The following is a 24,717-nucleotide window of genomic DNA, read 5'->3' as shown; positions in this document are numbered from 1 at the left end:
CAATAAAATATGAATAGCAATACCGACAATCAATGAGCTTTTTTCAAAAATCACTTGAACATGAGATGAGTGATGCGACGTCCTTTCCGTTTTCCCCCGCAGCCACTCGTCCGCCAGGAGGCTGCCACACGGATGAGTTCCAATGCCGCATGGACGGCCTGTGCATTCCCCTGCGTTGGCGCTGTGACGGCGATACCGACTGCATGGACCTGAGCGACGAGAAGAGCTGCGAGGGCGTCACGCACATGTGCGACCCGGCAGTCAAATTCGGTTGCAGGGACTCCGGTGAATAATCTGACGTTACTGCCGGGGAGCCGATAAGGGATGATTTGCTTGACGAGTGACATCTCTTTGCAGCACGGTGCATCAGCAAAGCTTGGATGTGCGACGGAGACAGCGACTGCGAGGACAATTCGGATGAAGAAAACTGCGAAGCGCTAGTGTGTAAACTGTCTCACCACGTGTGCGCCAATGACTCCACCATCTGCCTGCCTGCAGAAAAACTTTGCGATGGCACGGAACACTGCCCAGATGGCTCTGATGAGAAACTCTGTGGTAAGCACCGACGGAACCGAAGATTTGTTTTGGGTGACGGAAACATGACAACAAATAAAGCGCGGCGTCAAGATGAACAATTTGATTCGGCTTGCAGAAATTGCTGGAACCACATTAACTCGAGTCACACATTTATTAGATACTGATATCCAGATTTTCTTTTTTTTTTTTTTTTTAGATTTGTGTTCACTGGACAATGGCCACTGCAGCCATAATTGCACAGTGCTCCCCGGTGAGGGTGTGATTTGTTCTTGCCCGCTTGGCATGGAGCTGCATTCAGACAACAAGACCTGTCAGATCCAGAGCTTCTGTGCCAAACACCTCAAGTGCAGTCAGCGCTGCCGACAGGACAAGTTCAGTGTGAAATGTTCTTGCTACGAAGGTTGGGAACTGGAACCCGATATGGAGAACTGCAAGAGCACCGGTAAGACAAAATATCGGAATGCTTGATGAATGATGCACAGGGGAGAATGAATATAGAAGTAGCCCAAATCCCAGCAAAGAATTTAAAAAGGCTAGCCAAAAATGATCAATAGTGAGTTATGCAAGCATACTTGAGAGACAAAGGTAAAATACAAAAAATCTCAAGCGCTTTTATTACTTGAGATGAGTGAAGATGGTTTTAATTCCACTTTAAATTCAATAATCCAGATGAAGAGCATCCTCTTCCGACACAATTCTGGTGATGAATGATCCTACCAGGTCTTTCATCCATTCTGTTGCTTGTCACAAATGCACAGTTTTATTTATGCTATGTCGTAACCGGCCAGACTTTGAACACGTTTCCATCAATGGGTAAATTACGTGGAGGTGTGGAACTGAAGTGGCCCTAGTGAGGCTTAAACACTTTGCCATCTGTGTCCTTTAAAGCGTGCCCTGTGACTTTTACTCTCCATTCCCACAGATCCTTTTAAGCCCTTTATCATTTTCTCAAATCGACATGAGATACGCCGCATTGATCTCAATAAGGGAGAGTTCAGCGTGCTGGTGCCCGGTTTGAGGAACACCATCGCTTTGGATTTCCATCTGAGCCAAAGTGCTCTCTATTGGACCGACGTTGTGGAGGATAAGATCTATCGTGGGAAGCTATCTGAGAATGGGGGTGAGATTTGTGTGATTGCAAACTTTGATATGATAAAGTGCATGAAATATTATGAAGCAAGCAGTACCATGACAAAAAACTAAAAGCAGTTCAAAAACCATAAAATTATTTAAACGAGTATGATTTCTCCCAAACATTTAAATACTAGCATTGGAGTTAATGTTATGCAATGTTAGCTCAGAATAAAATTTGGTGGATTACATTTACATAATTCGGTAAGCCTGAAGCAAAGTAAACCACCGCTTTGGGGTGCAGTGAAATTTGAGTGCCATTATCTATAAATGTGCAAACGGTTTAAGAAAACAAGTTTCCAATTGGAATGTGAAGCAATATTAGGTTGGATTTCTTTTTCTTTGCACTATTGTAAAATAATAAGTACGTCTTTCTTTCTCGAGGGACTTTTTTTTTTAATTAAGACTTCAATTTGTGCATAAACGAAGCAACTCACACAAAATGGATTAGCGTTTACTTCCGTGCCTTTTTCTGAAGCTTTAACCAGCTTCGACGTGGTAATCCAGTACGGGCTGGCGACCCCCGAGGGCCTGGCGGTAGATTGGATAGCGGGAAACATTTATTGGGTGGAAAGCAACCTGGACCAAATTGAGGTGGCCAAGCTGGATGGCACCATGAGGACCACACTGTTGGCCGGAGATGTGGAGCATCCTCGAGCGATAGCCCTGGATCCTCGTGATGGGTACTTAACACTTACACTGCAACGCACACAATGGCAAACATTTTCTTCAACACAAACTCTTGTCAGGATCCTCTTCTGGACCGACTGGGATGCCAGTTTGCCAAGAATTGAGGCAGCATCCATGAGTGGCCAAGGCAGAAAGACGATCCACAAGGAAACTGGCAATGGCGGCTGGCCAAACGGACTCACTGTGGATTATCTCGAGCGCCGCATCCTTTGGATCGATGCCAGGTCAAACACAAGCGGCTTTTTAGGTGCTTGGAGTAAATCGAAAACCCAATTAAACGTTTTTGTTCATCGCAGGTCGGACGCTATTTATTCCGCCAAATACGACGGTTCTGGGCTGATTGAAGTCCTGAGGGGCCACGAGTATCTGTCCCATCCTTTCGCTGTCACCATGTACGGCGGTGAAGTTTACTGGACGGACTGGAGGACAAACACCTTGGCCAAGGCCAACAAGTGGACCGGGAGCAACGTCACTGTCGTCCAGCGAACCAACACGCAACCTTTTGACCTCCAGGTCTACCATCCGTCCAGACAACCTGAGGGTGAGCAATTGGAACGTTTGTTTGTTTACATTCCAAATAAGCTAATAGCAATGACATCATGCACGCTGCGATGGCCAAATTACAATTTCATTATCTTTGATCCAGACTGGAGACTTCAATCTTGCTCCCCTGCTTCATCTACTAACATCTTCAAACTCCCCCTATGGAGCTCTAATGATTAAATTATATACCCTGCGTACTGAAGCCTTTGATCCCCAAATGATAAAACTTGTAATTGCATTAAAGGCTCTTTCTTCTTTTTTTTTTTTCCTCCAGCGCCGAACCCGTGCGCAGATGTAAATGGCCAGAAGCCCTGCACTCATCTATGCCTCATCAACTACAATCAGACATTCTCGTGTGGCTGCCCCCACCTCATGAAACTTGGGCCTGACAAGCGTACATGTTATGGTAAGCGTGAACACACACACACACACACGCTCCGCAGCTACAGCACAAGACAAATTCTCGACTCACTCTCGCTAAGCTTGCAAGTAAATCCCTTCCACTTTTTTTTAAAAAAGCGGAATGTAATCCCTCTTCTTGCTGAATCGTTTATTTTTGTTTATGTATATATAAGTGTGTGGGTGACAGAAGGGAGTTTGGCATTAAACAAGACTTTTTTTCCCCCTCATCACTTTGAGGTGCCATTTTTATGACGGCTTTTGTGTCCATTGAAGTGACTTTGTGTGTAGTCGGCGGCGCTTGAGATTAGTATTCAGGGCAGGGTTTGCTATTCTCTTCAGGGGTAATGGAATGGAGAGGCTCGCTCTTGTCTGATGCGGGCATCCACCGCAGCCCGCACCTCGCCTGGCTGAGCTGATCCAGCTCGACATTATTATTCCCCTCCTTCTCCCTTTCACACTTTCTCTTTCGCTGTCTATCAATTGTCGGCGACCGCGTCAGTTAAGTGATAATAGGACCGGCTAGACGATTACAAAAGTAATGGATAGCTTCTCACTGCATTCGCTCGCATGCTCACAACCGAGTTAGCCAGACAAGCAGACGTAATTGATGCAAAAGCCGCGGGAACACAAACTGTTTATTCAAGCGGACGTAATGATCGAGGAATCGTTTACGTAAATCTCTGGAGGCGCAATCAAAGAAAACAATCCCCCCCCCTCCCTCAGAGGATCGTCAGTTCCTGCTCTACGCTCGGCAAATCGAAATCCGAGGAGTGGACATAGACAACCCCTACTACAACTACATCATCTCCTTCACCGTGCCTGACATTGATAATGTGACCGTGGTGGACTATGACGCTCTGGAGCATCGCATCTACTGGTCCGACGTCCGCACTCAAACCATCAAGAGAGCTTTCATTAATGGCACTGGAGTTGAAACCGTGATTTCTGCTGGTATGACTCATCATATAAAACAGGATGTCATCAAATATATTCAGTATAATAATATTTTCTCCATCTTTAGACCTGCCCAACGCTCATGGCCTTGCGGTCGACTGGGTGTCCAGGAATCTCTTCTGGACCAGTTATGATGGCAATAAGAAACAGATTAATGTTGCCAGACTGGATGGCTCTTTCAAAAATGCTGTCATCCAGGGTCTGGAGAAGCCCCACTGCCTGGTGCTGCATCCCATTTTGGGGTTAGTCACACATCCAACCCGTCAGTCCAGTATTCAAATGTCGAGATCACCTTTAACCTGCCACATGTCACATCGCTTCATTCTCAAAGAAGTTTCCGCGCCACTGGTTCCTGAATTATTTACAGTCTGTTTGTCCTTATTTCAGTTTCCTTGTTTGTCCTCCATCTTTCGTCTCTTTTCGCAAATGTTTTCCTTCGTGTCTTGAAACCTAACTCCCCAAAGCAAACCTACCCGACCGACCTCTCTTCTCGCCAGCGCAGCAGAAACCGTCCATCTGTATTTATATCCAGGCTGCTTTTGTCCTGCAGGAATTTCTCTTTTTTTTCACTATTTTTGAGGTAGATCAGAAAGTTCCTGTAGCAAATGTTCTGGTTTTTATTTACTCCTTCGTCTCTTTCAGAGAGTCATCCCGGCTTTGAAGCACACTCAAATAGAGGAATGTTTCCGACGTGAGCATTGTTGGCGTGGCGTGGGGGGGGAAATGAGGACCAGATGCTGCCTCGATGCATTTGTCCTCTTACTGACACTAACGTAGCAAATGCATCAGGGCCTGTGTCGAGGCGGAGTGTGGAGCAAAAAATCTGCTGCATCCTGTTGTTATTTGAATTGAAGGCATTTTAGCAATTAAATCAATGGTGTGGTAGAGACTGTTTGTTTGAAACATTCTACCCAGGCAGACGCTTGATGTGTTTTGGAGCCAAATTTAAAGAGCTGCGGTTTTGTTGCTACGCTTTCAAAGCCACCTTATTCAGTCATCTCGGGTTTCCGCCTTTTTTTTTTTGTGTGTGCCACTCTGAATTAAGGCACGTTTTTCGCTGCTGTGGCTTTACTGATTCTCTCCGCTTGCCTTCTTCAGAAAGCTCTACTGGACAGATGGGGACAACATCAGCATTGCCAACACAGATGGCAGCAACCAAAGTGTCCTATTCACCAATCAGAAAGCCCCCGTTGGTGAGTGATTGAGCGTGTTTATTCAGGTGTTCCTTGGGGGTTCCCTTCAAAGACGCCATTGGACCAGGATAGATAACACATTAACATCAACATTTGTTGAGCTGCTTTATTTTAAAGCTTTTGTTTCGACTCATTGCACACGGCTGAGGTTATTTGTGAAAAATGTACAGGCAGTTATACTCAGATGTATTTGTTTTTCCATTTATGTTTTTGTAAGAAAGCACTTGAAGCTGGCGTCCTTTTTATGGAATAACCAAAACAGCTCAAGTTTGACCTTCATGCATTATCTGCATCGTTGCGTTACATTGGCTTGTTTGATTATGATAAAACTTTGAGCAGCAGATAAATGTTCTATTACTTATATTTTATTTATTTTTCTCATTCTGGCTCTTAATTTCTATCATTTTTGTCGTAGGCTATTTTGTGGTTATGGTTTCCCTCAGAGTGCTGTTATCTAGGTGAAACCAACTTAAGGGTTCATCTTCTCATCCTTGAATCAAACGTCAACTAAAGCCAAGAGCTGTTTTTGTTTCGCAGGGCTCTCTATTGACTTTGATACCAAGCAGCTTTACTGGATCAGTTCCGGAAACAGCACCATCAACCGCTGCAAGTTGGATGGCTCCGGGCTTGAAATACTTGAAGGAGTCAAGGGCAAGCTGACCAAGGCGACTGCTCTGGCCATCATGGGTAAGTCTCAATTTCTGTATCGTTCTGAAATGGCAATTCATCTGTTGAGGGCGTTTCTAATTGTTTCTGAATCTGTTTCGTCTTGCAGGCGATAAATTATGGTGGGCCGACCAAGGAACTGACCAGATAGGAACGTGTGACAAGAAGGACGGCGGCAATTGGAAAGTCCTGAGGAACAGCACCTCCCCAATGATGCACATGAAGATATACAATGAAACTGTACAGAAAGGTGCGTAGCCCTTCCCTTTTTTTTAATCTAATTTTAAAGTCAGTTCTTTAAACGTCATTCCATGTGTTGAAATAATGTTACCCACTTATGGTCGGTTCCTCTCGCGAATATCCTGCTGGTTTATCTCAGTAAATGCACATCTGTTTAGATTTGGACTTTTCTATGATCTTATTTGTTGGCACTTGTGGTTTTTTTTGTTCCTAGGCACCAATCTTTGCAGCAATAACAATGGTGACTGCTCCCAGCTGTGTCTCCCCACCTCCCCGACCACCAGAGCCTGCATGTGCACTGCAGGATACAGCCTGCGTCGAGGCCAGCAGTCTTGCGAGGGTGCGCCATGTTACATTCCCTATTACGCATTTTTAAAGAGCGTGTTAATGGGATCAAGCACTTGTTAAAGAACAAGCGTGTGTTTGCTGTAGGTGTTGGCTCTTTCCTCCTATATTCTGTCCACGAGGGTATCCGTGGTATTCCTTTGGACCCGGCGGACAAGTCCGACGCACTGGTGCCAGTGTCAGGAACTTCCCTGGCCGTGGGCATTGATTTCCATGCTGGTAATCCTCTCACTAAGAAAATAGCCACCCTCTTTAAAAAGCACGGTGGACAGAAATCCTGTTCGGTTGAATCAATGTCTATTTTTGTTTTTCAGATAATGACACCATCTACTGGGTGGACATGGGCCTGAGCACAATTAGCAGGGCCAAGCGGGACCAAACATGGAGAGAAGATGTGGTCACTAATGGCATCGGCAGAGTGGAGGGGATAGCTGTTGACTGGATAGCAGGTGAGAAAAACCACCAAGATGGTCATCAATACACACACATAGAAATTAAATATTTTCCCCCCCTCTTCTTCCAGGAAACATCTACTGGACAGACCAAGGCTTCGACGTGATCGAGGTGGCCCGTCTGAACGGCTCCTTCCGCTACGTGGTGATCTCGCAAGGCTTAGATAAGCCCCGTGCTATCACCGTTCACCCTGAGAAAGGGTAAGACGGCGGCTATCTTCAATCAGCGCTGTGATTCGGCTCATGATCGATTCCAAGGCGAGTCATCTGTGTGCTTGTGTGTGTGCAGCTACTTGTTCTGGACAGAGTGGGGCCAGTACCCTCGTATCGAACGTTCCCGACTGGACGGCACGCAAAGAGCTGTGTTGGTAAATGTCAGCATTAGCTGGCCCAATGGAATCTCCATTGACTATGAGGTAGGCCAACAAACTACTTGCTTGCATAGTTCATTACTCCTTTTTGTTTTGGATAAAATGACTGCGGGCCCACAGGAGAGTATGCTGTACTGGTGTGACGCCAGGACAGACAAAATCGAGCGCATCAATCTGGAGAATGGAGAGAACAGGGAAGTGGTGCTGGCTAATAACAACATGGACATGTTCTCTGTGTCCGTCTTTGAGAGCTACATCTACTGGAGTGACCGGTGAGAGAGACACTGTTTTTTATTTTCTCCTTCCCCTTTAGTTATGGATTATGAAGAGCCACCGTCCTTTTGTTTCTTGCTCTGTTTTCGAGCAGAACTCACGCCAACGGCTCCATAAAGAGAGGCAGTAAAGACAATGCCACAGACTCTGTGTCTCTGAGGACCGGGATCGGGGTGCAGCTCAAAGATATTAAGGTCTTCAACAGGGCCAGGCAGCAAGGTGAGCAAGTCTTTAAACCGTCAAATAGTACATCAATTAGATGATGGACAACTTGAATTATATTAGTAGTTTGAAAAAATTGAAATTACATATTGAGTCAATACACTCAGGATTTAATCACGAAATGATCGCAATAAAACGCAACAGCATGCATAAAATATTTCCTCATGTGTTTAATCAGTGACTGTAATATACGGTTCACATTTGGAATTGAGCACAGATGAATGAACCTGTCTACAATGTTCTGATTTATGGAGATGCACCCGAATATGTGTGCACGTAGTCTGCAGCCACAATTTGAGGTACATTTGTACTTGTCATAGAACCAAATTATGCCTGAACAAATATAATACTACTTACAGATTTTCTTTTTAGTCACAGGAGATGGGTAAAAAAATTATTTCATCTGTTTTACATTATTATCAACATATTGGTGAATGATTACCATTTTGACAGATTAAATGGAAACTGAGCATTATGTTTACAGAATTAATGCTAAACTTATATCGGCACTTATAAGACTGATCCAAATGAAGGTACCAGGAGTGTAGTCAAATGTCTCATTTTCAAAATGCTGGCAATTCCAAAAGAATGTTTCTGACCATATTCTGTATGTCCGTGCAGGAACAAACGTGTGCAAAGTCAAAAACGGCGGATGCCAGCAGCTTTGTCTGTACAGCGGCAACGGCCAGCGCACATGCGCCTGCGCTCACGGCATGCTGGCCGAAGACGGATGCACCTGCCGCGACTACGACGGCTACCTGCTCTATTCGGAGCGCACCATACTAAAGAGCGTCCACCTCTCGGATGAAAACAACCTGAACGCGCCCATCAAACCGTTTGAAGACCCCGAGCACATGAAGAACGTCATAGCGTTGACCTTCGATTACAGAGGGGGAGGAGGGAAGGGAGCCAATCGGGTCTTCTTCAGCGACATCCACTTTGGCAACATCCAGCAGATCAGCGATGATGGATCAGACCGCAAGACTGTTGTCGAGAGTGAGTATTCCTGCTTCTTGGTGATCTCAACATTCCTTTGGGGGGTGTCGTCACTGATTTCTATGCATGATTTCAACCAAGCAGTGAGATTCCTCCCAACTTGAGTAATCCTCTGGAGTGCCCGTTCTTTCCTAGCAGTCTTTCAAATGATTAATTGTAATTACAAGTGGTGTGACTCAGCCCCGTGTTTGCGTAGCCGCTGAGTAATTACTGTCAATCAGATGGCCCCACCCCCATTGGCTCGCTTCCTTTCCCTCTTGAACAGCCTCAGCAGATCCTGTCGAAACTTTTGGGAGATGAGCACATAGAGGATGGGGTTCAACACCGTCGACGCGATGGCCATGAGTCGTGCGAACACGCTGAACGGGCCGTAACGTGGCGACGAGCCGGTGGCCCCTGAGCTTTTGTCAGATAGCAAGGCCAGTGTTAAGCCGTAAGAAGGCAGCCAGCACAGAGTAAACGCCAGCACCAGTATTGCTGACGTTTGGGTGACCTTGCTCTGGTAACGTTCGACTTGAGGAGCCTGAACGGCGTTCCGAGTCCTCCACAGGAACAGGTAGATATTACCGTAAGCGATGGCGATGGTGACCAGGGGGAACAAGAAGGCCACCAAAAAGTGGACCAATCCATAAATGAGCTGATCCTGGTGGTAGAGGAAAGCAAAGCAAGCAAGGGCGTCCGGGTTATCTGGAGAGCTTCCTACAAAACGAAACACCAGCTGGGGTGCCGCCAGAGCGCAAGCCGGGACCCAAAGAAGTGCGGCCGTCATGGCGACGTGGCGTGGAGATAGGAAGCGGTAAGTTCTGGTGGGGTGCACCACCGTCATGTAGCGCGACACCGCCAGGTTGGACAACGTAAAAGCGCTGGCCGAGGTGCAGGCCGATCCCAAAAATCCCGCCAGACGACACAGGAATTCCCCGAAAGGCCATCGTTGCAAGGCGATGGCGGCCGTGTGGAAGGGAAGCGTGGAGAGCAGAAGAAGATCCGCAAAACTCAGGGCCAGCAGGAGGATGTCCGTACCTGTTCCTGACCGAGCCGGCCTCCCCCTGTTCCTCCTGCATAGGATCACCATCACCGTTGTGTGGCCCCCGACACCCAAAACCAAGATCACGGCATCAAAAATAGGGACGAGGACCCGTTCCACATTTCCGACCCCATTGTCACTGCTGTTCCCGTGCAGATCCTCGACTGCAGCAGAGTTCCACAGCAGCATTTTTATATCTTCACTTGAGTCACGCTTGTCACCGCAGTCATGCTCAAAGTGCTCGTAAAACTGCAGATAAGACAAGTGGAAAGAATTGCTCACATTGGGAATAAATGGCACTTTAAGCGTGACAAAAAATAACAATTTCCAACCTTTTTCTTCAAAACACCACAGGGAGCCTGTTATGTTGTTAAAATGAATCCACACATCCAAGGAATTCAATTTATGCTTGTCGCTTCTGAATGAACAAAATCAATCCTTCAGGAATCCCGGTAACTTTTTCAATATGGCAGTTTGTTTTGTTTCTCATCACCTCCAAGTCGCTCCACATGACATCTTTGCCAGACCGGTTCGCAGCAAGCCATATCAAGCCTTCACTTCTCTTGGGGAGGAAAAGAAATGTTGCATAGCTTTACAGCGAGGCAAGATAAAGGCGAGCCATCGGCCGGTGAACTCTGGACTGATTGTCACAGGGCAGCATGGCCATTGGCTAACCCGCTTGCTGCGGGCGGTCCCTCGGAGGCCGAACATAGTTTTTCCCAGGGTCTGTTGAATTTCTCAAAGGATGCAATGGTTTTGAGGTTTTTGCACACCTATTGATGAAAATTAGACAAGATCATATAAATCAGCAGATTGACTTGAAACTCATCTATGCGTAAATCTGAGTCAGTCTGACTGATTATAATTGTAAACGGTAGAGTGAAATTCTACTGCATCATCAGCAGATTCGTTACTTTTCAATTCTAGCTGTTTTGTTGTAGTGTGTGCTTGTATATGTCAACTATATTGAGAAATCATAAGTTATTGTTTGCTATCAGATACCTGGCTAATAATTGACAATCAGTGACCTGCGATCTCGTTTGCTTCGACTAACATTGTGAGCGCAAGAAAGAATAGTTCATAAGAGTTTTGTCACCTTTACTTAAAACTGTGCTATGTGTTTGTGTGGGTCAATGCAGAGATCAACTTAAGTGGCCAGCAAAAAATTTAGGAGGCAAAACAGCAGGGAGGATTGATCTCCTCTAAGTGGGTGGAAAATCCTTCACTTGGCTCTCTAGTGGCTTGTGCAGAGACAAATGTTGACTCATGTTCAGGGAATTGCACGGCACATATTGAGTTTTTGTGTCAAGTGTCTCGCCTGGTGGCGAAGCTCGCCATCGGTCCACAGCTGTTAAAAGGCAACAGCAGATTTAATCGAAGCACCTTCACTCTTTGGGACGATTAGCAACGTGATGTCTGTTAACTGCTGTGATTAATGAGTGATTTTTTTTTTTTTTTCTTTGTAAATGACATTCACAAAGAGGACATTGCGTTTCTGCATTTTAGCCCTTTAATAGCCTCTGACTCTTCCACTCTGTTGCCCGTTTCACATGCTTCCTCTTTTTCCGCTTCATTTTATCCCTCATTTGTTGTTGTGTTTATAAATAGATAAAAAAAAAAAAACTTTTTTCTAATTAGCAATGTTCTAAACTGAACAGATAATAATGGTTGGCAGTTTCTAACAAGCGTCTACTAGCTGTTGAATGCCTTGTGTGGTGTTTTTCTCACAAGAGTTTTATTCACAAAGCATTTAAAGCACAAGGAGAGTTAATGATAATAATAATAGTTTGGGTAATGCCACTCAAAAACAGGTTTATGATCTAAATGTTGCTTAAATGTTGATTACGACATGTATATTTTGTAATGTTTTTCCACCAAAACGCCATCTGCTGTATCAGGTGGTGTCGTTGGCTGTAACACAAACGCCCCTGTGCTTATTTGTCCTTTTGCTCAACTTGCTCTCTCCACGTTTGGTGTGTTTTTGTAGGTGTGGGCTCAGTGGAGGGTCTGGCATACCACAGGGGCTGGGATATGCTGTACTGGACCAGCTACACCACTTCAACCATCACCCGCCACACTGTGGATCAGAGCCGTTGGGGTGCTGTTGATCGGCACACCGTGGTCTCCATGTCAGGAGACGACCACCCCAGAGCCTTTGTACTTGACGAGTGCCAAAGGTCGTCATCTTATACTTCTCACAAAATGTTTCACTCCTTACCACCTTGTTAACGTTCCAAAATTATCCCACCACCACAGCCTGATGTTCTGGACCAACTGGAACGAGCAGTCCCCCAGTATCATGCGCGCCACACTGATTGGGTCCAACGTGATCGTGATCATCGGCACGGACATCCGAACCCCCAACGGCTTGGCCATCGACCACCGCGCTGAAAAGCTTTACTTCTCCGACGCCACCCTGGATAAGATTGAGCGCTGCGAGTACGACGGCAGCAGACGCTATGTGAGAGACACCCACGCATTGCTCAAACACAACGCAATATTTATACTGCAGTCTGATTGCATATTATGATCCGTGGGTTTGTTTGTCCTCTCCCAGATTGGAATTTCCTGCGGCAATCCATAAGTGTGCTTGTGCTTCCCCCTGTAGGTGGTACTGAAGAATGAACCTGTGCATCCGTTCGGCCTGGCCGTATACGGAGACTACATCTTCTGGACGGACTGGGTGAGGAGGGCTGTGCTCCGGGCCGACAAATACACCGGAGGAGACATGAAGGTTCTGCGTGCCGATATACCTCAGCAGCCGATGGGAATCGCCGCCGTGGCCAACGACACAAACAGCTGTGAGTATTTTCCGCTGCCTTTGTGGGAGTTCTTCTTTTCTTCAAAAGCTCTCAGTCTGCTGCAGCGATCTGAATCCAACCAAAGGTACTGACGGGCCCTCGTGTCGCGGTTGACATAAAATGTTCCCCTGTGCACAGGTGAGTTCTCTCTGTGCCGTGGTAACAATGGAGGATGTCAGGACCTGTGTCTGCTGACTTCGGAAGGGAGGGTCAACTGCAGTTGTCGCGGTGACAGGAAGCTTTTGGAAGACAACACTTGCATAGGTAATGCAGTGCTATATTGAATGACAATATCATTTTGGACTAAAGGAATTGAATTTCCCCTGATTAATTCAATCGTTTTTCAAATTATGAATGATGGTTTTATCCTCCCACTGTAGCTCTGAACGCGACCTGCAATCCCATCGACGAGTTTGAGTGCGGTAACGGAGATTGTGTAAACTACACGCTGACTTGCGACGGCATGGCCCACTGCAAGGACAAATCGGATGAGAAGCAGTCTTACTGTGGTAAGACTCTGGTTTAATGAGGCGGTAAAGCTCCAATATATCAATTCTATTTTTGCGCGCTATACCATACCAAATTTTGTTCCAGCCAACCGTTCATGCAAGAAGGGCTTCAGGCGTTGCGTGAATGGCCGCTGCGTCGGGCATCACTCCTGGTGTAACGGACAGGACGACTGTGGGGACAATTCTGATGAGCTTTTCTGCAACAGTAAGTCAGTCAATACCATTTTATGCTGAATGTTGATTCACAAAGCAAATTACTTCTAATGGGGAGATGGTATTTTCTATTAGCTTAGGTTCACTCAGGATGTTATTGATGATCACAATCTGATCTTCCATCTTTCTGCTTGTCAGCCACACTGTGCTCAGCTGAACAGTTTCAGTGCAGAGATGGAAGTTGCATCACAAACTCCAGCAAGTGTGACCAAAAAGTGGACTGTGAAGACGCCAGTGACGAGATGAACTGCAGTAAGTCCAAATTAAAAAGCCTGTTGCGGAAACGAAGTGGAACAAAAAAGGGCGGCGACCCCAGACCGAGCTGTAAAGTCATTTGTGCGCTTCTCGCTCTTTTTTAAAGCTGCCACAGACTGTTCCAGTTATTTCCGCTTGGGAGTGAAGGGAGTGACATTTCAGAAGTGCGAGTTCACCACCCTCTGCTATGACCCGGCGTGGCAGTGTGACGGGGCTAACGACTGCGGAGACCTCTCTGATGAAAGAAATTGCCCAGGTCCTGCAGTGCACATTGATTTTCACCAAATCTGAAGGCAGTGATCTATGAATGCTCGTTTTCCATTTAACAACAAAAACATAACGTCCACTGTTGGATTGTTCCGAATGGCAAACGAGAATTATTGTTCTTGGAATGATATTACTCCTGTTGTTTATGATAAGCGGCTATAATTAAATTGGCTATGTCTGTGCTTTTCTAGGCAGTGGAAAAACCAAGTGCCCGACGACTTTCTTCGCCTGTCCCAGTGGAAGGTGCATCCCCATGAGCTGGACGTGCGACAAAGAGAACGATTGCGAGAACGGCGCCGACGAGGCTCACTGTGGTAAGTCTGCATACTCTGAGCCGAACGACGCTGGGCGACGTCACGCTGTTAACCCGCTCCATCTACAATATTCAGGTAAATTCTGCTCGGCCTCCCAGTTTGAGTGCGCCAACCACCGCTGCATTACTAACTCATGGGTGTGTGACGGAGCGGATGACTGTGGCGATGGCAGTGATGAGGACAGTAAATGCAGTGAGTAAAATTCCATTTTCAGCAGAAATTACAGAGTCACTCCTGCAGTGCCTCTTTTGTGTCTTCAGAACAAATCGGCACAGTACTTACTATGTTTGCCGCTTGCTATTCCACAAGCGGTAACTGCCCATAGTTCATCTTGTCAACTGAATGATTAATGGAAGACTGTGGAAACACAAATCTCCTTTCTCCCATTCAGTCCTCTCTCTCACCTTACTTTAGTGCCAGCTCTCGTCATACAGTATTTCCTCCGGGAGGTATTCTCCGATGCCGCCTGGAAACATATTAGAGGCAAAAAAAAAAAGGCAGCAGTTCCTCGTGGTTGTAGGTCAAGCATTGTAAACGAGAGCTCCCTTGGACTACTGATTCCTTTTTGAAAGTTGAGTGAGGTTTTAGCAACATATAATTGCACAGCTCAACATGTTCATGACTTGCTCCTTAGACCTGCGATGCTAAGTTCACTTGCCCCTACTAAAATGTACGCCACGTATGCCCATGCATTTTTATGGGAACATCGCCACTGCCAACATGGCCACCATGAAAACAGTGCAATCGGAAACAGTGACCCTAGGTTCTGATGGTTTATTCTTCTTCTTTTTGACAGAGACCAAAACGTGCAGTCCCGAAGCTTTCCAGTGTCCCGGCTCCCACATGTGTATCCCTCAGCGCTGGAAATGTGACGGAGACAAAGACTGTCCCGATGGGGCTGATGAGAGCGTCAAAGCTGGCTGTGGTGAGTACACAGTAGGCAAGGCTTGGATATAATCAAAGTCATTCGTTCACTGATATGATATATTTTATGTTTGTTTATGGCCCAGTCTTCAACAACACATGCAGCAACAACGAGTTCATGTGCCAAAACCTCCAGTGCATCCCGAAGCACTTTGTTTGCGACCACGACAATGACTGCAGCGACGCCTCGGATGAGTCGCAGGAATGCGGTAAGCGAACCTTTTTTTTTTTTTTTTTTTACAAACCAAGTTGGTGATACCTACACCTCAATTCCCCTTTCAATCGCATGCTACAGAATACCCAACGTGTGGACCCAATGAGTTCCGCTGCGCCAATGGACGCTGCCTCATTCAAAGCTCATGGGAGTGCGATGGGGACTTTGACTGCCACGACCACTCGGACGAAACCCCCAAGAATCCACGCTGCACGGGCCCAGGTTATTATTTTCATCGTATTTACATCAACACGGTGTATTGTCTTATTTGTGTCGTGGCGTTCAACAATGATGATTCTTCAGAGAAAAAATGCAACGACACGGCGTACGCCTGCAACAACGGGAAATGTATCAACGAGACGTTACTCTGCGATCACAAAGACGACTGCGGCGATGGCTCGGATGAGCTCAACTGCTTTATCAACGAGTGCCTGAACACCAAACTGAGCGGCTGCTCTCAGCTTTGCGAGGATCTGAAAATAGGCTTCAAGGTAAGCCAATGTCACGAGAGTGACTCGTGATGCAATGTAGACCGGGGGTTTTACGTGCCGCTCGCTCCGTCACCTCACAGTGTAGATGTCACCCTGGATTCCGGCTGAAAGATGACGGCAAGACGTGCGTGGACGTGGACGAGTGTACAAGCACCTACCCCTGCACGCAGCGCTGCATCAACACACATGGCAGCTTCCACTGCATGTGTGTTGAGGGTTTCCAGCTTAGTCCAGAAAACCCCACCATATGCAAATCCACATCTGGTAAGTGACGGCGCATCTGTTCATTCACTCATCATCACAGAATGACAATTCATGACATGCAAAGTGTCTCCCATCCTTTGAACGATTCTAAATAGTTGCCCTTTTTTACACAGATGAGGAGCCCTTCCTCATCTTTGCCAACCGCTACTACCTACGTAAACTCAACTTGGATGGCTCCAATTACACGCTCCTCAAACAGGTGAGCTCTGCAGATTTCATGAAGCTTCTGCGAGGACTATTGTCCGTGTCTCGGTCCTGACTAATATCTGTGTCTTGACAGGGGTTGAACAATGCTGTGGCTTTGGACTTTGACTATCGGCAACAGATGATTTATTGGACCGATGTGACCACGCAGGGCAGCATGATCCGTCGGATGTATATCAATGGCAGTGATGTTCAGGTCTTTTTTTTTTTTACACTTATTTGTTAAGTTGTGCAGCAGAAACCCACTGTCTATGAAAAAAAAAATTGTAAGGTGTTTTCAAAGTTGCCTTTTTTTTTTTATTGACAGGTTCTCCATCGCACATCACTCAGCAACCCGGACGGTCTTGCAGTGGACTGGGTAGGAGGAAATCTGTACTGGTGTGATAAGGGGCGGGACACAATTGAAGTGTCAAAGCTGAATGGGGCCTACCGGACAGTTCTGGTCAACAATGGCTTGAGAGAACCAAGGGCTGTGGCTGTGGACGTACGCTATGGGTAAGTGCATTTATATCATGAAGATTTGTTTTTTTTTGGTGCAGACTGGGTGCTCTTGTTTATTTAATTTTCTCTCTTGCTCTGATGGCCGCTGTCTTTTTTGACAGGTACTTGTACTGGTCCGATTGGGGTGACACCCCTCATATTGGAAGGATCGGCATGGACGGCACTAACAGGACAGTCATTGTGGAGGATAAGATCACCTGGCCCAATGGTCTTACTCTGGACTTTGTCAACGATCGCATCTACTGGGCCGACGCCCGCGAGGACTACATCGCCTTCGCCAGCTTGGACGGAACCAACAGACACACGGGTAACGCACATGTGGTTACGCGGGTGTGCGGTTGCGTAGTTTGTTGAGTATTTTAATTTAATGAAATATTTGTGTTTCCTTCCACGTGTAGTTCTGACCCAGGATATCCCCCACATCTTTGCCATGACGCTATTTGAGGAGTACATCTACTGGACAGACTGGGAGACCAAGTCCATCAACAGAGCTCATAAGACTATGGGAATCAACAAGACCTTGCTGATTAGCACCTTACACAGACCAATGGACGTCCATATTTACCATCCGTACCGCCAGCCGGAGGGTATGCCCGAGTCATCTTTCACTATTTGCCGTGGGGTGTCTAATTTTCTTTCACCTTTGTTGTGCAGTGGCGGAACATCCCTGCCAGACGGAAAATGGTGGCTGCAGTAATCTGTGTCTACTCTCACCGGGAGGGGGCTACAAATGCGCCTGCCCCACTAACTTTTATCTAGCAGCAGATGGCAAACAGTGTTTGTCCAACTGCACCGCCAGTCAGGTACGCTTTTTTTAAAACTGTGTCAGAGGGTTGCGTTATTTGGAAACTTTCCATGTGAATGAAATGGGTACATTTGGTTAGTTAATAAAAATGATGTCGATTTACAAAATGATTCCGTTTTCTGATTTTTCAGTTTGTTTGCAAAAACGACAAGTGTATTCCATTCTGGTGGAAGTGTGACACAGAAGATGACTGTGGGGACCGCTCGGATGAGCCCGAAGACTGCCGTAAGTGGCTAATGCTTCTTCGCCGTGCTTTCCGTCATACATTATCGTCCGGAATAATATGATTCTTTGTCACTTTAGCTGAGTTTAAGTGCAGACCAGGCCAGTTCCAATGCGGTACAGGAATTTGCACAAATCCCGCCTACATCTGCGACGGGGACAATGACTGCCAAGACAATTCAGATGAAGCCAATTGTGGTATGTTTCCACACACTAAGCAGTTATTTTTCTCACTCCAAATCTCCCAAGTGATTATTTACCTGCCTTGCAGACATCCATGTGTGCCTGCCAAGTCAGTTTAAATGCACCCACCCCAGTCGCTGCATTCCCGGCATCTTCCGTTGCAATGGACAGGACAACTGCGGAGAGGGAGAGGATGAGAAAGATTGTCGTAAGTTTTACCAGAACAGTACTCACTGTACATAGATGTAAATATATTATCAGTCAGAAGGACTAATGCTCTTTTTTTTTTTATAGCGGAGGTGACATGCGCCCCCAACCAGTTCCAGTGTGCCGTCACCAAGCGCTGTATTCCACGGGTGTGGGTGTGTGACCGGGACAACGACTGCGTGGATGGTTCTGATGAGCCTGCCAACTGCAGTAAGACCCATTTGAATATATAGTTTGGATATCTTTGCAAAACAAATACATCTGTAGGAAACTGATTTGATTACAGTTGCAGTAGAAAATGATCTGATTCGTCTATAATGTATGAATGTTTGAAAACATGCACTCTTGTTTTGTATGACTAATCTAGCATATGTGAAATGTATCTACCTGTTCCTCACGGTGTCATCTGTGCTGCAGCTCAAATGACATGCGGCGTGGATGAGTTCCGGTGTAAGGACTCGGGCCGCTGCATCCCAGCACGCTGGAAGTGCGATGGCGAGGATGACTGTGGCGATGCTTCGGATGAACCCAAAGAGGAGTGCGGTAAGTCAACTGTTTTCACAAATTCATAGAATATGGTAAATGCTAAAAATATATATATTTTTTTTGCTCAGATGAGCGGACGTGCGAGCCTTATCAGTTCCGCTGTAAAAACAACCGCTGCGTGCCCGGACGCTGGCAATGCGACTACGACAATGACTGCGGCGATAACTCTGATGAAGACAAGTGTGGTAGGTTCCCATTCTGCACGTCGCTCATCGAATACAAAAACATCCACAATCCGAGACTTGACCAGGAGATTCCATTTGAATGGGTCTTTTTGCGCATCTCATCTCATCTCATATCTATCTTGTATTTCACACTGGCCTGTTGCTGTGAGCCAGAGGTAGGTGTTGTCATCGTTTCATTTTAAGAACCTCAGTTACTTGGTCCTTGTCCTTTTTTACCCTTTTCAGATCCCTTTGACAAACCCCCAAAAATCTTCCGTCATGTTGCATAGTATGCAGTATGCTGTCCCATTCCCACCTTTATTCCCCATGAGTCATTCCTGAAACAACTTTATTATATCAGCTTGATGCTCAGCAGACAGCAAGCTGTATTATTTGTTGCAGTGCTTCCTCCTTTTTTTCCGTCCTCCTCCTCCTCCGCCTCCATTTTTTTCCACATCTGTCATGCATTGCTCTGCCTCTAAACTGAGAACTCTCTTCCTCCAGTTCCTCGCCAATGTTCAGAGAGCGAATTTGCCTGCACGAATGGCCGCTGCATTGCCGGGCGCTGGAAGTGTGACGGTGACCACGATTGCGCCGACGGTTCGGACGAGGTAGCACTTGGCAGCCCCTTGTGTTTTAACGCTTGAAAATTAGCAACACCAATGGAAAGGGATTTTTTTTTTTTGCTCCAGAATGGCTGTGATGTGAAGTGTGACAGCGATCAGTTTCAATGCAAAAACGGCCACTGCATCCCCATCCGCTGGCGCTGTGACGCCGACCCCGACTGTATGGATGGTAGCGATGAGGAAAAATGTGACACTGGCGGTGAGAAACACTTTCTATTTTTTTTTTTCAATCTTATGAGCAAAAGAGCAGATAATAATGATACCATGGGTTAGTTGAAGAGATAGTACATGATGTATTTCAGCGGGAAGACACTGCCCCCTGGACGAGTTTCAGTGCAACAACACTTTGTGTAAACCACTGGGCTGGAAGTGTGACGGCGAGGATGACTGCGGAGACAATTCTGACGAGAAGCCAGAGGAATGTGGTAAGAGGATCGCATCGACAGCTTCCCTGTGGACTGCTTGCAGACGGCCTCCTGCTTAGAGCTGCTCTTTTTTTCTCTCCAAGTTAAATTCCAGTGTCCGCCCACGAGACAGTTCCGCTGTCATAATGACCGTGTGTGTCTGCCAATATCCAAACACTGCGACGGGATCAACAATTGCGGGGACAACAGCGATGAACTCAACTGTCGTGAGTTGTTATTTATTGTCGGGTTGATTATGTCTGCATTTCTTGGCGCCAGATATTACGGTCTCACTCTCAGAGTTCTCCAAGTAAGAGGCACAGTGTGCATGCTTTAAGCTCTGGACTTACCAGTGAAAATTACTGAAACGAAAGACAATCAAATATTAATATATATATAATATATATATATATTTGTGAAGGCTGCTAGCTTAATTTTCGACAAGTGTAGATTAAATTGGGAACCTTCTCTGTCTTTTTTTTGTCATTATTTATGATGCACCTCTCATCAACTGTGCTACTCCAGAACATCATCCATCCACACCAGTCTGCCAAAAAGACGAGTTCCAGTGTTCCAATGGCCGCTGCATCAGCTCTGTCCTGCGCTGCAACTTCTTTAACGATTGTGAGGATTACGGCTCCGATGAAATCAACTGCAATAAGAAAGGTAAGATCATGTTAGAGTGGCGATGGCGCTCTGCCTGCTTCTCCGTTCAATTCTAACCCTGCGAATATTGTCTTGTAGACACGGTGTTGAACGACTGCCGCAACAACAGAACGGTGTGCGGCGACGGCGATGAAGCGCACTGCGTGGTCAACGGGACAAGTTCTTTTTGCTCTTGCAAACCGGGCTTCCAGTCCTATGGCCGTAATAGATGTGAAGGTACGTTCTTGCTCTGCTCTCCTCCCATGTGATGATACATCAACTTCTTTTTCTTCTTCTGTGACTCCCAGATAAGAACGAGTGCAGGGAGTTTGGAGTGTGTTCCCACATTTGCAACAACACAAAGGGCTCGTACAAGTGCAGCTGCCACAAGTACTTTACCAGAATCAATGATACTTGCAAGGCTGACAGTGAGTACCAAATTTAGCATTTGAGCTGAATCGTGTAGCATTGCAGTTTCACATTCCCACAATCTTATCCGTTCATTTCATTCTTAGCTCAGAGACAGGTGCTGTACATCGCCGATGACAACGAGATCCGCGGCCTGGACCCCTCCATGCCAAACTGGCGCTATGAGCAAATCTTCCAGGGCGACGCCAACGTGCGCATCGATGCCATGGATGTGCACATCAAGACAAATCGCATTTACTGGACCAACTGGCACACGGGGCGCATATCTTCATATGAATTGCCTTCTTCTTCCTCGCCGTCACCTAACAACAACCGGAACCGACGCCAAACGGAATCACGGGTCACCAATGTGGAGGTGAAGACACACAGTCAACAAATTCACTTTTGTTGTTGTTGCTTAAGTGGACTTTGGTGCTCTCTGTGTTTAGATCCCCGATCTGAAGATGCCCCGAGGCATTGCTGTGGACTGGGTGGCGGGGAACCTGTATTGGACCGACTCTGGTAGAGACGTCATTGAGGTGGCTCAGCTTAGCGGAGGGCACCACCGCAAAACTCTCATCTCAGGCATGATTGACGAGCCTTACGCCATCGTGGTCGACCCTCCGAGAGGGTAAGCTGGGAAAGGGAAAGTTGATTTGTATTGGAAGGGTGTTAAATCTAAATGACATCATTCTCTAGGAAAATGTACTGGGCAGACTGGGGGAACCACCCCAAGATTGAGACAGCTGCCATGGATGGAACCATGAGAGAGACACTAGTGGAAGAAAACATTCAGTGGCCAACCGGTAGAACATCCACCAAGGCGTCTAACCATTGAAAAGCATCTTTAGTAACTTTGCTCTGTTTTTGCACAGGCCTTGCCGTGGACTACTTCAACCAGCGCCTGTACTGGGCCGATGCTAAACTATCGTTGATCGGCAGCGTGAGGCTGAATGGAAGCGATGCAGTCGTGGCTGTGAACATCAAGAATAGTTGAGTGGCACGTTTTACTTTGTAAAGAAAAAACTGTGTATTGTCCTTCAGCTGTGCTTATATCATCATACTGCACTTCTTTCCTCAGAGCTCCATCAACCCTTCAGTCTTGATATTTTCGAAGACTACATCTACGGCATCACCTACATCCACAACCACGTCTTCCGAGTCAATAAATTCGGCAAAGGTGACGTGGAGAACCTGACGACGAGAATGAACCACGCCACTGATTTGGTTTTGTACCACCGCAACAAACAACCAGAGAGTGAGTTTAGCGTGAAGCGACAGCAGTAAGAAGAGAAGAAGAAAGTGTGGTGTTATTGTGAGCCATTTGTATTTTCTAGTGAACAATCCCTGCGACAGAAAGAAATGTGAATGGCTATGCCTTCTGAGTCCAAGTGGCCCAGTGTGTACCTGTCCCAACGGACACACATTGGACAACGGCACATGTGTCAAGCAGCCCGCTCCTACGCTGTCTCCTATCTGTGAGCGAGCATAACACTCACACATTCAAAATGTTCAAATGGAACCAGCGCATTGATCATAATGTGATGATAATTGCCCGCAGCGCCTCCAAGTGGCCCCTGCCTGGTCCAGTGTCTGAATGGTGGCAGTTGTTTCCTGAACGCTCACAAGCAACCTAAATGTCGCTGCCAGCCCAACTACGGAGGAGCTCGATGTGAGATTGACCAGTGCAGAGACTACTGCAAGAACGGAGGAACATGCGCGCCTTCGCCAACAGGTAGGAAACAGAAACTGATCAAAACATCACTTATGACCTGTTCACTCACAGTGGTGCAGCTAGAGGTGGGGCCATGTGGGCACTGACCCCCTTCCTAAATGCTTGGACCCCCAAATGCTAGTATTCCATTTTGGATCATTTCTGATTTTTATGGAAATTTGATTCCAGATTTCCACCACCCGTCTGGAAAGAACTTACAGTGTAGATTTTTGGGGATTTATAAATATTTTTCTTTGTTTATTTTTCAATATTTCTTTTTTAAATATTCAATATTTTTCAGGCGCCCCGACCTGCCGATGCTTGCCAGGGTTTACGGGGCCCACCTGCAACCTGCACACATGCAAGAATTACTGCATGAATGGAGGCAACTGCACCGTCAGTGCTGGCAACCAACCGTCCTGCAGCTGCCCTCATGACTTCCTGGGTGACCAGTGCCAATATCGTGAGTAGTGCTCTCTAATAGCTTCAACATGCGCATTTTGTTTATAAAGCAGCACGTAACCCGCTTGTGTGTGTTTGTGTGTGCAGGAAGCTGTGAGGGCCACTGTTTGAACCGAGGCACGTGTCTACAGAGTGCGAGTGGCTCCAAACTGTGCCGCTGTCTGCCTCAGTTCACTGGCAGCATATGTGAGATTGACAAGTGTCATTATTGTCGCGACGGAGAGTGCATCCCCAAGGACAGGTTTACATCCACAGGGGAATTCACATGCCGGTAAACAGCTCGAACACTAAGTGGCTGACATAGTCACACTCTCTCACCGCCAATGCAAAAGATCATAATAGGAAATAATGTACCATTACGTAGGTGTAGGTCAAAGTATGGCTCGTGGGCACATCTATTCTTTCATCTGGCCCATTATGCATTTATAGTAATAACCAAAAATTCAACATTCTGTCTTCAATAGATGTGCAAATGGAAGAATCCAGCCCAGCTGCTACACTTGCGATACAAATGAATACTGCGCAAACGGCCAGTGCTCCATTAATCCTCTCACCCGCCTTCCAGAGTGCAGGTGAGTAAATTTTGCGTCTCAGGTTTCATCATGGAGTCTGGATGTTAAAAGCACCATAACGGCCCCTACTTGCACTATATGTACTGTATCTCGTGCATTTATGTGGCCGTGTAGATGTTCTCCTGGATGGGCGGGGCATCGCTGTGAGTCAGTCACCAGTAGTGAAGGTTCCACCACTTCAGGAGGGCGTAAGTGAACCCATATGCACTTGAACCTGCTAGCACGCTTGACATGTCACTTCAATCTATTTTGTGTGTGCAGGCACAGCCTCCATCGTGGTCCCTGTGCTGCTCCTTCTCCTGTTGGTTCTGCTGGCTGTAGGAGCGTTGCTCTGGTACAGGAGAAGGATGAGAGGGTGAGTCATACTGAAACGTTTTACACTTCAGAGAGGCCTTTTCTCTTGGATTCTCCCCCCCCCAGTTTCTTTCTTCACTTCTCTCTCCTACACTGTAATGGCATTTCCTCTGCTCCTCAGGTCTAGCCGGCCCTGCAAAACCGGCGCCAAACGTTTGCGGTAATAGTTGTGGGGGGAGTGGGAGGGGCTACGCTTTTGCCTCCATTACCCTCATTCAACTCTTTCTACCTCGCCCCTTACCCATGAGTCTTAGTTGCTGTGCAGTGTTTGGTCCTGTGATTAGTGTCACATCATTCTAGCTCTTGAGTGTCCCTCCTTCAGGAGCTGTGGCACAGATCTGCAATGAACAGATCTGTTTGTGTACTGTAGTCCTCTAATTGTCTTTCATGCTGTCACATTGTATTGCAA

At 46.6% G+C, this 24,717-nt stretch overlaps 2 protein-coding genes across 3 annotated transcripts in view; one reads left to right on the top strand and one right to left on the bottom strand.

Moving 5' to 3' along the window:
- The window catches only part of LOC133162468 (low-density lipoprotein receptor-related protein 1-like), a 61,130-nt gene that overhangs the window by 33,690 nt on the left and 2,723 nt on the right, over window positions 1–24,717 (top strand). Inside the window, exons 21-87 of one of the 2 annotated variants that reach the window (XM_061291677.1) lie at window positions 103–285; window positions 358–555; window positions 734–979; window positions 1,460–1,657; window positions 2,147–2,351; window positions 2,418–2,582; window positions 2,655–2,899; window positions 3,176–3,307; window positions 4,027–4,254; window positions 4,325–4,499; window positions 5,356–5,450; window positions 5,988–6,137; window positions 6,226–6,366; window positions 6,571–6,696; window positions 6,789–6,920; window positions 7,016–7,150; window positions 7,225–7,354; window positions 7,443–7,569; window positions 7,645–7,796; window positions 7,892–8,016; window positions 8,641–9,015; window positions 12,027–12,216; window positions 12,296–12,500; window positions 12,648–12,840; window positions 12,979–13,104; window positions 13,221–13,349; window positions 13,435–13,554; window positions 13,701–13,814; window positions 13,924–14,073; window positions 14,276–14,398; window positions 14,474–14,590; window positions 15,195–15,323; window positions 15,409–15,531; window positions 15,618–15,758; window positions 15,840–16,027; window positions 16,108–16,291; window positions 16,405–16,490; window positions 16,572–16,691; window positions 16,803–16,990; window positions 17,098–17,303; window positions 17,395–17,583; window positions 17,651–17,799; window positions 17,933–18,026; window positions 18,105–18,221; window positions 18,295–18,414; window positions 18,501–18,623; window positions 18,831–18,956; window positions 19,028–19,144; window positions 19,628–19,734; window positions 19,816–19,948; window positions 20,052–20,174; window positions 20,258–20,380; window positions 20,679–20,819; window positions 20,898–21,035; window positions 21,107–21,226; window positions 21,314–21,582; window positions 21,656–21,837; window positions 21,906–22,012; window positions 22,082–22,198; window positions 22,288–22,464; window positions 22,544–22,684; window positions 22,768–22,941; window positions 23,222–23,383; window positions 23,470–23,653; window positions 23,847–23,954; window positions 24,069–24,142; window positions 24,216–24,309. In XM_061291677.1, the coding sequence (XP_061147661.1) occupies window positions 103–285; window positions 358–555; window positions 734–979; window positions 1,460–1,657; window positions 2,147–2,351; window positions 2,418–2,582; window positions 2,655–2,899; window positions 3,176–3,307; window positions 4,027–4,254; window positions 4,325–4,499; window positions 5,356–5,450; window positions 5,988–6,137; window positions 6,226–6,366; window positions 6,571–6,696; window positions 6,789–6,920; window positions 7,016–7,150; window positions 7,225–7,354; window positions 7,443–7,569; window positions 7,645–7,796; window positions 7,892–8,016; window positions 8,641–9,015; window positions 12,027–12,216; window positions 12,296–12,500; window positions 12,648–12,840; window positions 12,979–13,104; window positions 13,221–13,349; window positions 13,435–13,554; window positions 13,701–13,814; window positions 13,924–14,073; window positions 14,276–14,398; window positions 14,474–14,590; window positions 15,195–15,323; window positions 15,409–15,531; window positions 15,618–15,758; window positions 15,840–16,027; window positions 16,108–16,291; window positions 16,405–16,490; window positions 16,572–16,691; window positions 16,803–16,990; window positions 17,098–17,303; window positions 17,395–17,583; window positions 17,651–17,799; window positions 17,933–18,026; window positions 18,105–18,221; window positions 18,295–18,414; window positions 18,501–18,623; window positions 18,831–18,956; window positions 19,028–19,144; window positions 19,628–19,734; window positions 19,816–19,948; window positions 20,052–20,174; window positions 20,258–20,380; window positions 20,679–20,819; window positions 20,898–21,035; window positions 21,107–21,226; window positions 21,314–21,582; window positions 21,656–21,837; window positions 21,906–22,012; window positions 22,082–22,198; window positions 22,288–22,464; window positions 22,544–22,684; window positions 22,768–22,941; window positions 23,222–23,383; window positions 23,470–23,653; window positions 23,847–23,954; window positions 24,069–24,142; window positions 24,216–24,309 (10,204 nt within the window). Of the gene's footprint in view, window positions 1–102; window positions 286–357; window positions 556–733; window positions 980–1,459; window positions 1,658–2,146; window positions 2,352–2,417; window positions 2,583–2,654; window positions 2,900–3,175; window positions 3,308–4,026; window positions 4,255–4,324; window positions 4,500–5,355; window positions 5,451–5,987; window positions 6,138–6,225; window positions 6,367–6,570; window positions 6,697–6,788; window positions 6,921–7,015; window positions 7,151–7,224; window positions 7,355–7,442; window positions 7,570–7,644; window positions 7,797–7,891; window positions 8,017–8,640; window positions 9,016–12,026; window positions 12,217–12,295; window positions 12,501–12,647; window positions 12,841–12,978; window positions 13,105–13,220; window positions 13,350–13,434; window positions 13,555–13,700; window positions 13,815–13,923; window positions 14,074–14,275; window positions 14,591–15,194; window positions 15,324–15,408; window positions 15,532–15,617; window positions 15,759–15,839; window positions 16,028–16,107; window positions 16,292–16,404; window positions 16,491–16,571; window positions 16,692–16,802; window positions 16,991–17,097; window positions 17,304–17,394; window positions 17,584–17,650; window positions 17,800–17,932; window positions 18,027–18,104; window positions 18,222–18,294; window positions 18,415–18,500; window positions 18,624–18,830; window positions 18,957–19,027; window positions 19,145–19,627; window positions 19,735–19,815; window positions 19,949–20,051; window positions 20,175–20,257; window positions 20,381–20,678; window positions 20,820–20,897; window positions 21,036–21,106; window positions 21,227–21,313; window positions 21,583–21,655; window positions 21,838–21,905; window positions 22,013–22,081; window positions 22,199–22,287; window positions 22,465–22,543; window positions 22,685–22,767; window positions 22,942–23,221; window positions 23,384–23,469; window positions 23,654–23,846; window positions 23,955–24,068; window positions 24,143–24,215; window positions 24,310–24,717 lie in introns of both variants that reach the window. The other variant, XM_061291676.1, reaches the window with a different exon arrangement.
- On the bottom strand, window positions 9,014–10,607 carry LOC133162471 (delta-type opioid receptor). Its single transcript, XM_061291680.1, has 2 exons — window positions 10,372–10,607; window positions 9,014–10,288 (listed from the first exon to the last, which is right to left on the bottom strand). The coding sequence occupies exon 2, from the start codon at window positions 10,226–10,228 to the stop codon at window positions 9,233–9,235; it is 996 nt and encodes a 331-aa protein (XP_061147664.1). The 5' UTR covers window positions 10,229–10,288; window positions 10,372–10,607; the 3' UTR covers window positions 9,014–9,232.

The sequence above is a fragment of the Syngnathus typhle genome, linkage group LG11, assembly GCF_033458585.1.
Source record: "Syngnathus typhle isolate RoL2023-S1 ecotype Sweden linkage group LG11, RoL_Styp_1.0, whole genome shotgun sequence".
Lineage (NCBI taxonomy): Eukaryota > Metazoa > Chordata > Actinopteri > Syngnathiformes > Syngnathidae > Syngnathus > Syngnathus typhle.
The sequence above is the reverse complement of the archived record's forward strand: the minus strand, read 5'-3'. Positions and strand labels throughout refer to the sequence as shown.

Coding starts and splice junctions, on each gene's coding strand:
- LOC133162471 (XM_061291680.1), bottom strand. CDS start 10,228: ATGCTGCTGTGGAACTCTGCTGCAGTCGAGGATCTGCACGGGAACAGC.